The 13,299-nt window shown below is 51.7% G+C and overlaps 1 protein-coding gene across 1 annotated transcript in view; it reads left to right on the top strand.

The window, feature by feature from the left end:
* antxr2 (anthrax toxin receptor 2) overlaps positions 1-8,308 on the top strand; it is a 78,508-nt gene extending 70,200 nt beyond the window's left edge. Inside the window, exon 17 of the mRNA XM_023958900.1 lies at positions 6,225-8,308. Within this exon, the coding sequence (XP_023814668.1) occupies positions 6,225-6,284 (60 nt within the window). The 3' untranslated portion in view covers positions 6,285-8,308. The remainder of the gene's footprint in view (positions 1-6,224) is intronic.
* Positions 8,309-13,299: the final 4,991 nt, after the last annotated feature.

Here is a 13,299-nt window from a genome sequence, read left to right on the forward strand (position 1 = left end):
ATGGATCCAAGTGACAGAACTTTAATGAAGAATTTTTAAGCCTTAAGAAAACTTTCTATGAATGGAAGGAAATAATAATGAAATTTGAGAGGCTTCACACTGAAGAGACCTCAGAGGGACGGCTAGACGCCACGAAAGTGTCCCAGTGACACCAGCACAATTAGAGAACAGGAGGTCCAAACTCTGACCTCCAGGAAAATATGGATCTTTTTTCTATCAGTAGAATAATAAAGTAAGACACTAATATCTGAACATCTGATTATTTAATGAGGGTTGACTGTAACTTCTCAGCTATGTCACCTAAATGTCTTTAGTACACAAACTGGTCCTGTTCTATCGTCAAAGACAGAAGCTGCAGGTCAGGACCCCCCAGTAATGATAAAAGAAATGGGTATGATAGAATACCAGGGGGGGGGGTGTATTAATGTTAATAAAAACTAAGATGGGACAGAAAAACAGAGGGCACTTTTTTAACGGGAGGCAAAAACGGCAGGTGCTGATGCCCCCCCAGGACCCCATGTGTGCACGTGGCTGGGCGGGACTCCTGGTGCAGAGTGAGCCTGCCCTGACTGCCCATCATCCTTTGTCCTGTTAGGTTACAGCTCCTAACACCCCCAATCTGACATTAGATGACAACAAATCTCCTGGCAGTCCTGCTGTTCTGTCTGGCTCAACGTTTGCTAAACGTTTTGTTCAGACTTCATTATTGAAATGATTGACAGGCAGCACATTTTGACTAAGTTAGATCCAGGAGACCAATCAGAGACCCACTCCCATGAAAATAGAAGAGTTTAGCTGCTGCTGTGATGTTCCACAACACTGCTGTGGGTCAGGATGGGTCAGGATGGGTCAGGTTGGGTCGGGATGGGTCAGGTTGGGTCGGGATGGGTCAGGTTGGGTCAGGATGGGTCAGGTTGGGTCAGGTTGGGTCGGGATGGGTCAGGTTGGGTCGGGATGGGTCAGGTTGGGTCAGGTTGGGTCAGGATGGGTCAGGTTGGGTCAGGTTGGGTCAGGATGTGTCAGGTTGGGTCGGGATGGGTCAGGATGGGTCAGGATGGTTCAGGATGGGTCAGGATGGTTCAGGTTGGGTCAGGATGGTTCAGGTTAGGTCAGGAGGGGTCAGGATGGGTCAGTTTGGGTCAGGAGGGGTCAGGTTGGGTCAGGATGGGTCAGGTTGGGTCAGGATGGGTCAGGTTGGGTCGGGATGGGTCAGGATGGGTCAGGATGGTTCAGGATGGGTCAGGATGGTTCAGGTTGGGTCAGGATGGTTCAGGTTGGGTCAGGAGGGGTCAGGTTGGATCAGGTTGGGTCAGGAGGGGTCAGGTTGGGTCAGGATGGTTCAGGTTGGGTCAGGTTGGGTCAGGTTGGGTCAGGATGGTTCATGTTGGGTCAGGATGGTTCAGGTTGGGTCAGGATGTGTCAGGTTGGGTCAGGATGGTTCAGGTTGGGTCAGGATGGGTCAAGGTGGTTCAGGTTGGGTCAGGATGGTTCAGGTTGGGTCAGGTTGGATCAGGTTGGGTCAGGATGGGTCAGGTTGGGTCCGAATGGGTCAGGTTGAGTCGGGATGGGTCAGGATGGTTCAGGGTGGGTCAGGTTGGGTCAGGATGGGTCAAGATGGTTCAGGTTGGGTCAGGATGGGTCAGGATGTGTCAGGATGGGTCAGGATGGCTCAGGTTGGATCAGGTTGGGTCAGGATGTGTCAGGTTGGTTCAGGATTGGTCTGGTTGGGGCAGGTAGGTCAGGATGGTTCAGGTTGGGTCAGGATGGCTCAGGATGGGTCAGGTTGGTTCAGGATGGGTCAGGTTGGGTCAGGATGGGTCAGGTTGGGTCGGGATGGGTCAGGATGGGTAGGGTTTGGGTCAGGATGGGTCAGGTTGGGTCGGGATGGGTCAGGATGGGTCAGGTTGGGTCAGGATGGGTCAAGGTGGTTCAGGTTGGGTCAGGATGGTTCAGGTTGGGTCAGGATGGGTCAGGTTGGATCAGGTTGGGTCAGGTTGGGTCAGGATGTGTCAGGTTGGGTCAGGATGGTTCAGGTTGGGTCAGGATGGGTCAAGGTGGTTCAGGTTGGGTCAGGATGGTTCAGGTTGGGTCAGGTTGGATCAGGTTGGGTCAGGATGGGTCAGGTTGGGTCCGAATGGGTCAGGTTGAGTCGGGATGGGTCAGGATGGTTCAGGGTGGGTCAGGTTGGGTCAGGTTGGGTCAGGATGGGTCAGGTTGGGTCAGGATGGGTCAAGATGGTTCAGGTTGGGTCAGGATGGGTCAGGATGTGTCAGGATGGGTCAGGATGGCTCAGGTTGGATCAGGTTGGGTCAGGATGTGTCAGGTTGGTTCAGGATTGGTCTGGTTGGGGCAGGTAGGTCAGGATGGTTCAGGTTGGGTCAGGATGGCTCAGGATGGGTCAGGTTGGTTCAGGATGGGTCAGGTTGGGTCAGGATGGGTCAGGTTGGGTCGGGATGGGTCAGGATGGGTAGGGTTTGGGTCAGGATGGTTCAGGTTGGGTCGGGATGGGTCAGGATGGGTCAGGTTGGGTCAGGTTGGGTCAGGATGGGTCAAGGTGGTTCAGGTTGGGTCAGGATGGTTCAGGTTGGGTCAGGATGGGTCAGGTTGGATCAGGTTGGGTCAGGATGGGTCAGGTTGGGTCCGAATGGGTCAGGTTGGGTCGGGATGGGTTAGGATGGGTCAGGATGGGTCAGGTTGGGTCAGGATGGGTCAGTTTGGGTCAGGATGGGTCAAGATGGTTCAGGTTGGGTCAGGATGGGTCAAGATGTTTCAGGATGTGTCAGGATGGGTCAGGATGGCTCAGGTTGGATCAGGTTGGGTCAGGATGGGTCAGGTTGGTTCAGGATTGGTCAGGTTGGGGCAGGTAGGTCAGGATGGGTCTGGATGGGTCGGGTTGGGTCAGGATGGGTTCTGTGCAGCACCGCTAGAAGGACCGCAGGAATCTGACAGATGTTCTTCTTCAGAGTCTCTGCTGGGTTTTCAGCAGCTCAGAGGGTTTGTTCTCCAGGCCAGCTGGACTCCTACAGATCTGAAGTCTGCAACCTTCTCTACATTTTACCCGTGGATGAAAGCCAAGATCTGAGGGAGGAGCAGGTTGTTCTCCTTACAGCGGCTTCATCCCTGTAGGCCTCCTCATCCTCTTCCCTGATGAGTCCCACTACTGTGGTGTCATCCGCATACGTCCCAATGGTTGCTGTGGTAGGTGGAGGCATGTAGAGCGGGGGCTCAGCCCTGTGGGGAGGGAAAGGGTCCTAGCCAAAAAACAGCCACCAGCTTGCAGGGAAGGATCATATTGAAAGAAGCTGAAATCTACGAAGAGCATCCGAACGCAGCTCCCCTTCTGCTCCATGTGGGATAGTGCAGCATGAGGGGCCATGGCTTCAGGGAGGGGGGGGGCAGAGACCTCTAGTATGTTTGTGACAACCCTGGACTGAAGGAAGGGACACCTGAGCCCAGGCGCTAAAGTCGGCGAAGGCCAGACCGCCACGAATCAGAAAGCCAGAGGAGAACGGAGTGGAGGAGGGCCGGTAAAATGTAAAAAAGCGATGAATCAGCGTACCTGAAGATGAGGAAGGTCTCCCACCAACCCCCCCCCCCCCCCCCCCCGCCCTGTCTGTCAGCCAATACATCAGTAGTGCGTCATGGCGAAACGGCGGCCCCCGCTTCAGGGACGCCGCTCCCTGCCAAGCCCATCCTCGTCCAGCGGGGAGCAGGGCAGCTGGAACGGGTTTGACCGTCTTGTGCTGCACCTGTTTCCCAGCCATGACCCCCCCCTCCAGCCTGGCCTGGCATCTCTGAGAGCCTTTGCTCTGCTGCCCCCCGCCAGAAAAACATCAAAATCCACTAAACTTAGCCACTTTGATGGCTGCAGCCAAAACAGCATCTGATGTGCCTTATTTGTTGACTGTGTGAGATTAGCGGCAGAGGGGACACGCTGAGGGGCTTACCGCTCAGCCGTGGAGCTCAGCCTCCACCCCCCCACCAAATACCCCCATGCCTTGCCAAAGAGCAAGGAAATGAAATTCCCCCGCTTGTCCAAAGACCTTCTCACAGTCGCTCTTTGCTTGTAATGCTCTGGAGCCAGACAGCAGAGCAGAGACAAGCCACCGCGCACTCATGCATGGAGCGCACGTCTGTCTCACACTCATGCATGGAGTGCACGTCTGTCTCACACTCATGCATGGAGTGCACGTCTGTCTCACACTCATGCATGGAGTGCCCGTCTGTCTCACACTCATGTATGGAGTGCACGTCTGTCTCACACACACTCATGCATGGAGTGCACGTCTGTCTCAGACACACACTCATGCATGGAGTGCACGTCTGTCTCACACACACACTCATGCATGGAGTGCACGTCTGTCTCACACTCATGCATGGAGTGCACATCTGTCTCTCACACACACACTCATGCATGGAGTGCACGTCTGTCTCACACACACTCATGCATAGATAGTGCACGTCTGTCTCACACACTCATGCATGGAGTGCACGTCTGTCTCAGACACACACTCATGCATGGAGTGCACGTCTGTCTCACACACACTCATGCATAGATAGTGCACGTCTGTCTCACACTCATGCATGGAGTGCACATCTGTCTCACACACACACTCATGCATGGAGTGCACGTCTGTCTCACACACACTCATGCATAGATAGTGCACGTCTGTCTCACACACTCATGCATGGAGTGCACGTCTGTCTCACACACACACTCATGCATGGAGTGCACATCTGTCTCACACACACACTCATGCATGGAGTGCACGTCTGTCTCACACACACTCATGCATGGAGTGCACGTCTGTCTCAGACACACACTCATGCATGGAGTGCACGTCTGTCTCACACACACACTCATGCATGGAGTGCACGTCTGTCTCACACTCATGCATGGAGTGCACATCTGTCTCACACACACACTCATGCATGGAGTGCACGTCTTTCTCACACACACTCATGCATAGATAGTGCACGTCTGTCTCACACACTCATGCATGGAGTGCACGTCTGTCTCACACACACACTCATGCATGGAGTGCACGTCTGTCTCACACTCATGCATGGAGTGCACATCTGTCTCACACACACTCATGCATGGAGTGCACGTCCGTCTCAGACACACACTCATGCATGGTGTGCACGTCTGTCTCACACACACTCATGCATGGAGTGCACATCTGTCTCACACACACTCATGCATGGAGTGCACATCTGTCTCACACACACTCATGCATGGAGTCCATGTCTGTCTCACACTCATGCATGGCCGTCATGCACACTTGCCTATACACTGAGGTCATACACTTCCTGCTATGATTGTCCACTAATCTCCGCCCACCATGCACACCTTGTCATGCACTCCCATCATGCATGGCTGCTCTTATAGGCCCGCCATGCTTCCGCTGTTCTGCAGTGTGCAGACCGTGTGAAGTCTGGACTCCAGTTATGCAGAAATGATCCAGAAGCACACTTTCATTAAAAACATGGAGAGCGGGGTTGTAACGGTGAATTGATGGATCCAACCAGATCAATTTGCCTGAAATAAGTTGTTAATCCGTTTGAATCAAATCGACTTGTTTGTTTGGACACAGATTTCATTTAACTTGATGATCTGGAAGAAATCCAAGAATCTGGAAAACTGTTCAGTAGCAGGAATTTCTGTCTGAGTCTCACTGCTGGAAGTTTGGATGAAGAGGATCTGGATCCACTTTAGGTCAGAGGATCAGATCCTTGTTCAAATGAATTGTTACAGGCCTCGTAGAAAGTGAGTTGAATCTGGAGAGACTGGCACACATGCACTGAGGACTTTCAGGTTTCATGGAGCGTGCACGTGTGCACACACTCTGCAGTCAGGTTTGTGCTTCCTGTTTAATGGTGAAGGCGAGTGAGGACCGGCTCGAAGTAGCGTCCTGAATCAGAGAGGAGAGAGGCGGGCTGCAGAGATTCGCTGTGTGAGAGCTCCCTCTTGGTGTCAGAACGACTACTGTGCTGCTGCACACACACACACATAGAGACACACAACAGAGGAAGGTGGGTCTTTGTGGTGGAAACTACAGATTTGCTTTGAATATTTCTAGAACATTTGGGTTTTCTGAGCCGCTTCATTCTAGCACATTTGGCCAATCATGAAGGATTCCTGTCTACCATCTGACTTTATTGTGTTAAGAGAATAAACGTGAGAAAAACGGAGCTCTGCTCTTCTGTTTGTGTGGTTTCAGGGCCGCTGCATGAACTTCAGCCGCGTGCAGCAGCGGGGAGGAGCTGCAGACGTCTGCTGATCGCCGCCGACCACAAGACACTTTTATTCCTGCCGCTGAAGCCGCTTCCTGTCCGCTCCTTCTGCTTCTGCGGTGTCCCTTCTCTGAAGCACAAACGCTCATTAACTTATTTATCCTCTTTTTGATACCAGCCGTTTCTGGCCTTGTTTGTTCTGACAAAGAGATAAAAAAACCAGCAGAAAGCGCCGCAGAACTCAGCTCTCAGTTCCGGTTAGCTTCTCGTGCGCACCAAAGGCTTAACATATTCTGACCATATTGTGCCTTCTGTGAGGAACCTGATTTCATGGGCACAGACGGAAGCTCTCCTAAAAAAACACCAGGGAGAGGGGCTGTTTGCCTGTGGCGGGAAGTGGGACTAATCCCAGTGGGCCTCACAAGTACTGAAGTCCGCCGCCTTTTGGCGATGTCTCATTTCCACTCCTCTCCAACTTCAGCCCGCCGGCTGCCCTTCCACTGGCTTCTCCTGTCATTTCATCCCGCAGACGTGCACACGCATGACAAATTGTAGACAGGACGCCCCAAGGTGTTGGAAGGCACCAAGACTTTGCCCTTTAGTTTTTTTCCCTCCGTTTCTGAAGACACCTTCCTTTCATTATGCACTCGGGACAAGGAAATTAATAGAGCGTTATCGGACCGCGGGACAGCCTCCTGACCAGGACCGTCTCCAGCTCCGTTTGAGGGATTGATGCCTTCCAGACCTTGACATGGTGCCTGGTGCTTTTTTTGCCCCGTTTCAGCGCAGTCTGCTCTCTGCTCAGTTAGGCGTGGCACATCACGGCTCATAAACAGAAGAGCTTCCATGGTGGCGTCCTCAGAGCTCCAGGCCTCCAGTCGCAACTCTTTCCCAATATCAAAGTTTAATTAAAATAATTAAAGGCAACAGCAGGCAGCAGCCTGTGAAGACCTGGCTGTCTCCTTTTTATGCCTTTTGACTTTGAATGACCCACAACGGCTCCATCCCAGAGGAAAAGAGGGCAGCCCGCCGCTCTGATGCCGCACGCCGCCCACAACGCAAACCCAAAGCAGCGGATGCGACGGACGGATAAGTATTGTTCATGTCCAGAAATGATTGCCCCCCTTCTCCCTCAGCCCAACGTCAGGGGCGTACATGTAGATGAACGGCGCTGTCACCGTGCCGATCCCACATGATGTTATTGTGAGCAGGAAGGTGGTGGGGGGCTGAAGAAAAAGGCTCGAATGATCCAGTCACTTCGGATCCCGGACTTCAGAGGCAGAATGGATATTCGAGTGGAAACCTGACAAAGCGTGCCGGCTTTGACGGGAAGCCGTATAGACAATGACCAGTGGCTGGGTCAGTGGGATGTCTCCGTGCACGAAGGGGAGCTTATCAAATGACACTAAAAATAAGTTCAGCAACCATCAACTTCCAGGGGGAGCGGCGTACATTTGGAGGGCGCCAGGGTGCGCCAGGCGGGCGGGCGGGCGGGGAGCGTCTCACCGGCTAATTATTATTCCTTTGTTTCTCCTCCATGCTGATTGGACAGACACGTGCTTCCAGATCGGATCCTCAGGGGGGCGCTGGTGTTTCCCGACCCCAGCGCGCTCAGCCTCGCATGTTTTCACAGGTTGCTTCTGTGGCGCCGTCAGGCTCTGTCGCCAAAGCGGCAGCAGTCTAGCTGCAGCCACGAGGCTTCTCCACGGCAGGCGCAGCACGCGGCGCGTCACCGCCACACGCCGTCTCAGGTTTCTGCACGCCACCCCCACCAGTGCGGCAGCACGGTTTGGGTACAAGCGGAAAAAGGAATGAATCTGGGCCATTTTTCTATGCTGTTTCTAATTCAGAGATGACCTTTGACCTTTGGTCAACTTTTCCACATGCTAGCTTCAGTCTGATGCTTTTCTGTCATGAGCAGAAGCGATTCCTGACGGTTGGCGTGTTTTGAGGCGCCGTAAGGAGCTGCAGAGCCTCGACGCCTCTCTGACGGCGTTCCGTCAGTTCATGGCTGTTTTCAGTCACACTTCCTGTTTGCATTTCTGTTTTGGCCAATAAAAACTCCACACCAGCTGAGGCTCTTTTGTGTTTCTGCTCGGCGTGTCGTTGGGACAGCAGGAGCTGCCGTCTGAAGACTTCCAGCTCCTTCAGGAGCTTCTGCCTATTGATTCACTTTTGTTTTTGAATTTTTGGAACTGGAGAGGCTTAAAAAAAAGCTTCAGCTGCAAAGATCTCTCAGACTTTGAAGAACTTGTCAGATTTTGGGTTTTGTTGGCATCTTTTAAACCTCCAGTGATGCAGAATCCAGTGCTCAGCTTTTTCACTTGAAGTCGGTTTGTCCATCAACACAAATAAAGTTCATTTGAAGGCTTTACTGCAGCTGTTCTTAGTTCTGAAACGTATTCAGATCATTCAGCATTTGTTTCCCATCATGCAGCCTCACAGGCTCTTATTTTTGGTCCCTACATTTCTTTACATTGTTTTATTTTCCATTTTTGTGTTTTTTCTCTCCAGGGAAAAAAGGATTTTGTGAATCTGGAAAAGTATTCCGTTTTTTTCTTTAGTTTAAGCCTCTAAGTGGAATAATGGAGCTCGTTCTGTTGACGTGGGTCTAATTTAAATATGGAAATAATACGTTTAATGTGTGAAAAACAACCAACATTTTCTATGAAACAACACAAAGGTTATATCTATGCAGACAGGAAGGAGTTTCTCCTTTTATTCTCCGTCACGTAGCTGAGGTGGTTTTTCTAAAAGCCTTTTTAGGAAACAGGCGCGGCGTCCCGGTCTGTGGCTCATCTTTAAGGCGCTGCTGGCACGTCTGCGGCGTCTGAGACGGCGTTCTGAGCTGAGTTTTCACAGCATGGAGCTGCAGAGCATAAATCTGAACTGTCGTCTGACAATCACAGGGAAAACAGAGCAGCAGATGACAGTGACATCACTGTCTGCTGCTCTGGCAGGATTCCACTGTGCTTCATTTCAGGACCAGATCCAAACCTTCACACCTTCATCATTGCAGAAGAGGAGGAAGGCCTGAACGCTTCCGCTGCAGAGGGAGGCTGTGAAACACTCAAAGATGAAGGAAAGGACGCCGTCACACAGCAGATCCCCCTCATGACTTCAGACAGGAACCAGACGCTGGTTTGTCTGATCGTAGCTCGCCCCCCCCCCCCGATCAAATCCCAACTCACCTCCAGGACAGAGTCCAGAGAGTGACAGAGGGAGAACCAGAAACGCTGAGCTAAAGCCACAAAGCATTTGGACCCCAGAAAACGTCTGCCTGTCCGTCCTCAGAGCGCCGCCGTCCAGCTGAAACGCTCCCAGAACAAAGCAGCACACGGCCTGCCGACAGAAACAGGAAGGAGGAAAGAGGCTGACTGACCCCAAAGATGTCGAGAAACTGGAAACATGATTTCAGCGGCAGAGACGCTCGTTAACAGCAGGCTAACGGAGTCTGGGGGAGGAACCCTAGAGAACGGCGTTGGGGACTCTTGATGCTGCTGAGGATGAGGATGATGATGGTGATGAAGATGATAAGGATGAAGATGATGATGCTGCTGATGATGATGATGAAGATGAAGATTGTGATGATGCTGCTGCTGCTGCTGATGATGGTGATGCTGCTGCTGAATGATGATGAGGATGAGGATGGTGATGATGCTGCTGCTGCTGATGAAGATGATGATGCTGCTGCTTGATACTGCTGCTGATGATGATGAAGATGAAGATTGTGATGATGATGATGATGCTGCTGCTGAATGATGATGATGAAGATGAAGATTGTGATGATGATGGTGATGCTGCTGCTGAATGATGTCGATGATGAGGATGGTGATGATGCTGCTGCTGCTGTTCTGCTGCTGACACGTCTTCCTCCTGCAGATCTGGGTGTGTGTGTGGGGGGGGGGGGCAGATGAACACTGAAAGCAAACTCCCAAATCCCGGCTGAGCTCTGCCTCAAGTTTGTGTTTTTGGCGTTGGATGGCGACGGTTTAGCTGCATCAAACCCTCCGCCGGCGGCCATGGCTAGACTTTAGCAGTTGTCGGGCCGAAACCGTCTGGTTGCCGCACCGCTGGGTCGCGCCTGGCCACCTCAAACGCAGACTGTTAGAGTCCACGTTTGATGATGAAAACCGCTGCACCTTTGACTGTAACGGAGAACTGGACTGAGCCGGTGTGATGTCATCCATGGAACACTGTTCACCTCCAGCTCCAACCTAGTCGAGTCAAGTCAGTCGCCATTTCTTTGCAGTGCGGACGTCAATATGAACCAGAAATGGTTGGTCTGAGTCAACATTTCTATGCCAAACACTGTCTCCAATCAGGTGTGAGCTTGTTGGAAGGCCACACCCCTACCACTGAAATTGGAAGTGGGAAAATCTGTCAATCAAACCTTTTGAATGTTGAATGTGAGACCACATGTTTTGGGTCAGTTTAAATCTCGCGATTATCAAGAAGACGTTAAAAAAGTATCAGATCCAGAAGGGTTCTTTTCTATTTCTTTTACTGTAGAAATATGTCATATAGAAGTTAAGTACCAAAAAGTACCAAAAAGTGATAATGCACACTTTTAAGGCCATTATACCATGGTCACTTACAAAAGAAATAAATATTAGTAGATAAATATTAGTAGTTCCAAAAATGGACGTCAGATTTGCTGCATTTTATTACCTTTATGTCAGAATTTACCATAAAGAGGAGCAGCATTTCCAGATAACATGCAGGGTTGAACGTTGAATGAAAAGGAAACGTAAAGGGGAAAAAAAAAATAAAGAAATGATCAAAGATGACCATAAACAGAGACGGGTATCGAACTAGCGAGCTTCTGCACCAAGGATTCCCAATGGATTTCAATGGAGGCAAAAATCCTGGAAAATCTGGAAAAGTTCAAGGATTTGAAGAACCAGAAGTCAAAGCTGGAAAAAGCTGCAAGAGTTGAACATTTGGATAGTTGGATGGATACAATAAATGAAACATTGTAGGAATTAAGCAGCAAAACATGGAGGAAGATACTAGAATAAAGAGGAAAACAATGAAGGCTTTATAACATTCAACCAATAATATACCCCCCCCCCCCCCCTCTATCATTCTCTATATTCCTTTGCAGTTCCATGGTGTTGGGTTACAGTCTGACTCCACCGTTGGCTGTTTGGTGTTCGGTTAGGCGACGCGTCTGACGTCCCTCCTGATCCCAGAGACGGGAACGTCTGCATGCGGACAGTAGAGCCCCCCTCCACTGTTTCTAATGCTGGGGAGGAAGACCTCAGAGATGGGGGGGGTTCAACGCCTGCACTGTGTGGCCCCCCCTCCACAGAAAGTTCAGGCTGCTCAGAGAGGTTCCTGCTAGCTATGAAATAATGACGGCACAACCTGTGTGCTCGTTAAGTGGGACAGCCCAGCTCACCTGTCCGGCCTGGGGGGTCGGCCGCCGTCTGCTAATGACAAACCTTCAGCAAAGCGGCCGTCCGCTCACGGCGGGCCTTCTCCACACGGGCAGCTGCGGTCACTTCTGCTCCATGTCTGAACCTGTTCTGACCCGGCACCCTGACTAACAGACCCCCCCCCCAGCCAGGGGAGCTCAACCAGCCTGCGCCGCCCCGGCCCGCAGGGGGGGGGCTGCTCCACATCCAGGTCCAGTCACCTTGCAGGCAGCGCCGCGCTCTGTAATGAAGGCAGAGGAGGAGTTTGACTGCAGGTGTTTGTGTGCAGTCATGTCACATGACGCGGGGGGAGGGGGGCAGCAGACCCCCCCCCTCCAGCAGATGTTTGGAAATGGTGCTAATGCCGTCCATCATGTCTGAGGTCAACCAGCTGTGAGACGCTGAGGCGGCGTCGGTGAAACAAGCTGCTGGGTCCAACGCCGCTGACGGTCTGCTTCATGCAGAACCGCTCACTGAACCGGAACCAGGACCGCTCACTGAACCGGTACCAGAACCGCTCACTGAACCGGAACCAGAACCGCTCACTGAACCGGAACCAGAACCGCTCACTGAACCGGAACCAGAACCGCTCACTGAACCGGAACCAGGACCGCTCACTGAACCGGTACCAGAACCGCTCACTGAACCGGTACCAGAAGGTCCGGCTCACACGGTCTGCTTCATGCAGAACCGCTCACTGAACCGGAACCAGGACCGCTCACTGAACCGGAACCAGGACCGCTCACTGAACCGGTACCAGAACCGCTCACTGAACCGGTACCAGAAGGTCCGGCTCACACGGTCTGCTTCATGCAGAACTGCTCACTGAACCGGTACCAGAAGGTCCGGCTGGCATCCCGACGTGCGCCGCGTGTACGAGTTCCTCAGAGGAACACCTACACGTATCCATTTAGTGGTACATTTTCAAACCGTTGAACTAAATCTAGAGAGACTCTGTGTTTTAGTTGATCAGTTTAGTGTTTTAGTTCATCAGACGTTTACAGAGCAGAAAGGAAGGGTGGTGGAGCGGTTAGCCCACTTGCCCTTTGGCCGATTCAAGACCCGGCCGGGTCCCTCCTGTGTGGAGTTGGCATGTTCCATGGATGGCAGTAGATAATGAAAATTATACTAAAATCTGGAGAAAAAAACAAAAGTCAAGAGCTTTTGTTGTTTAAGCCCCTCCCCTTCTGCCTCTTTTTACTCACAAATCTATCCATCCATCTTCTCAGCCCACCGTGTCCCTTCCGGGGTCACAGGGTCGCTGGAGGCTCAAGAGGGTGGAGGGGGGCTTACCCTGGACAGGTCGCTGCAGCTTTATTAAGGATATTTTACCTCTTAGAAAATTCCTTCTGATGCGGTTCCCGCCATGTGTTGAAGTGTCCTTGGGCAAGACACTGAACCCCACATCACTCCTGCTGGTTTTAGGCTGGCGCCGGTTTCTGGCAGCAGAGCCGCCATCAGTGTGAGAATCGGAGTGTGACTGTGAAGCACTTAAGGCCTTTAAGGAGGATAAGTGATATATGTAAGGGTTAATGGCCGACAAAGTGTGCATTATCACTTTTTAACGCACTTCGTGGAAGCCAGATGCTTCCGCGAAGTGCGTTAAAAAGTGATAATGCACACTTTTAAGGCCATTATACCA

Source organism: Oryzias latipes, chromosome 9 (assembly GCF_002234675.1).
Source record: "Oryzias latipes chromosome 9, ASM223467v1".
Classification (NCBI taxonomy): Eukaryota; Metazoa; Chordata; class Actinopteri; order Beloniformes; family Adrianichthyidae; genus Oryzias; species Oryzias latipes.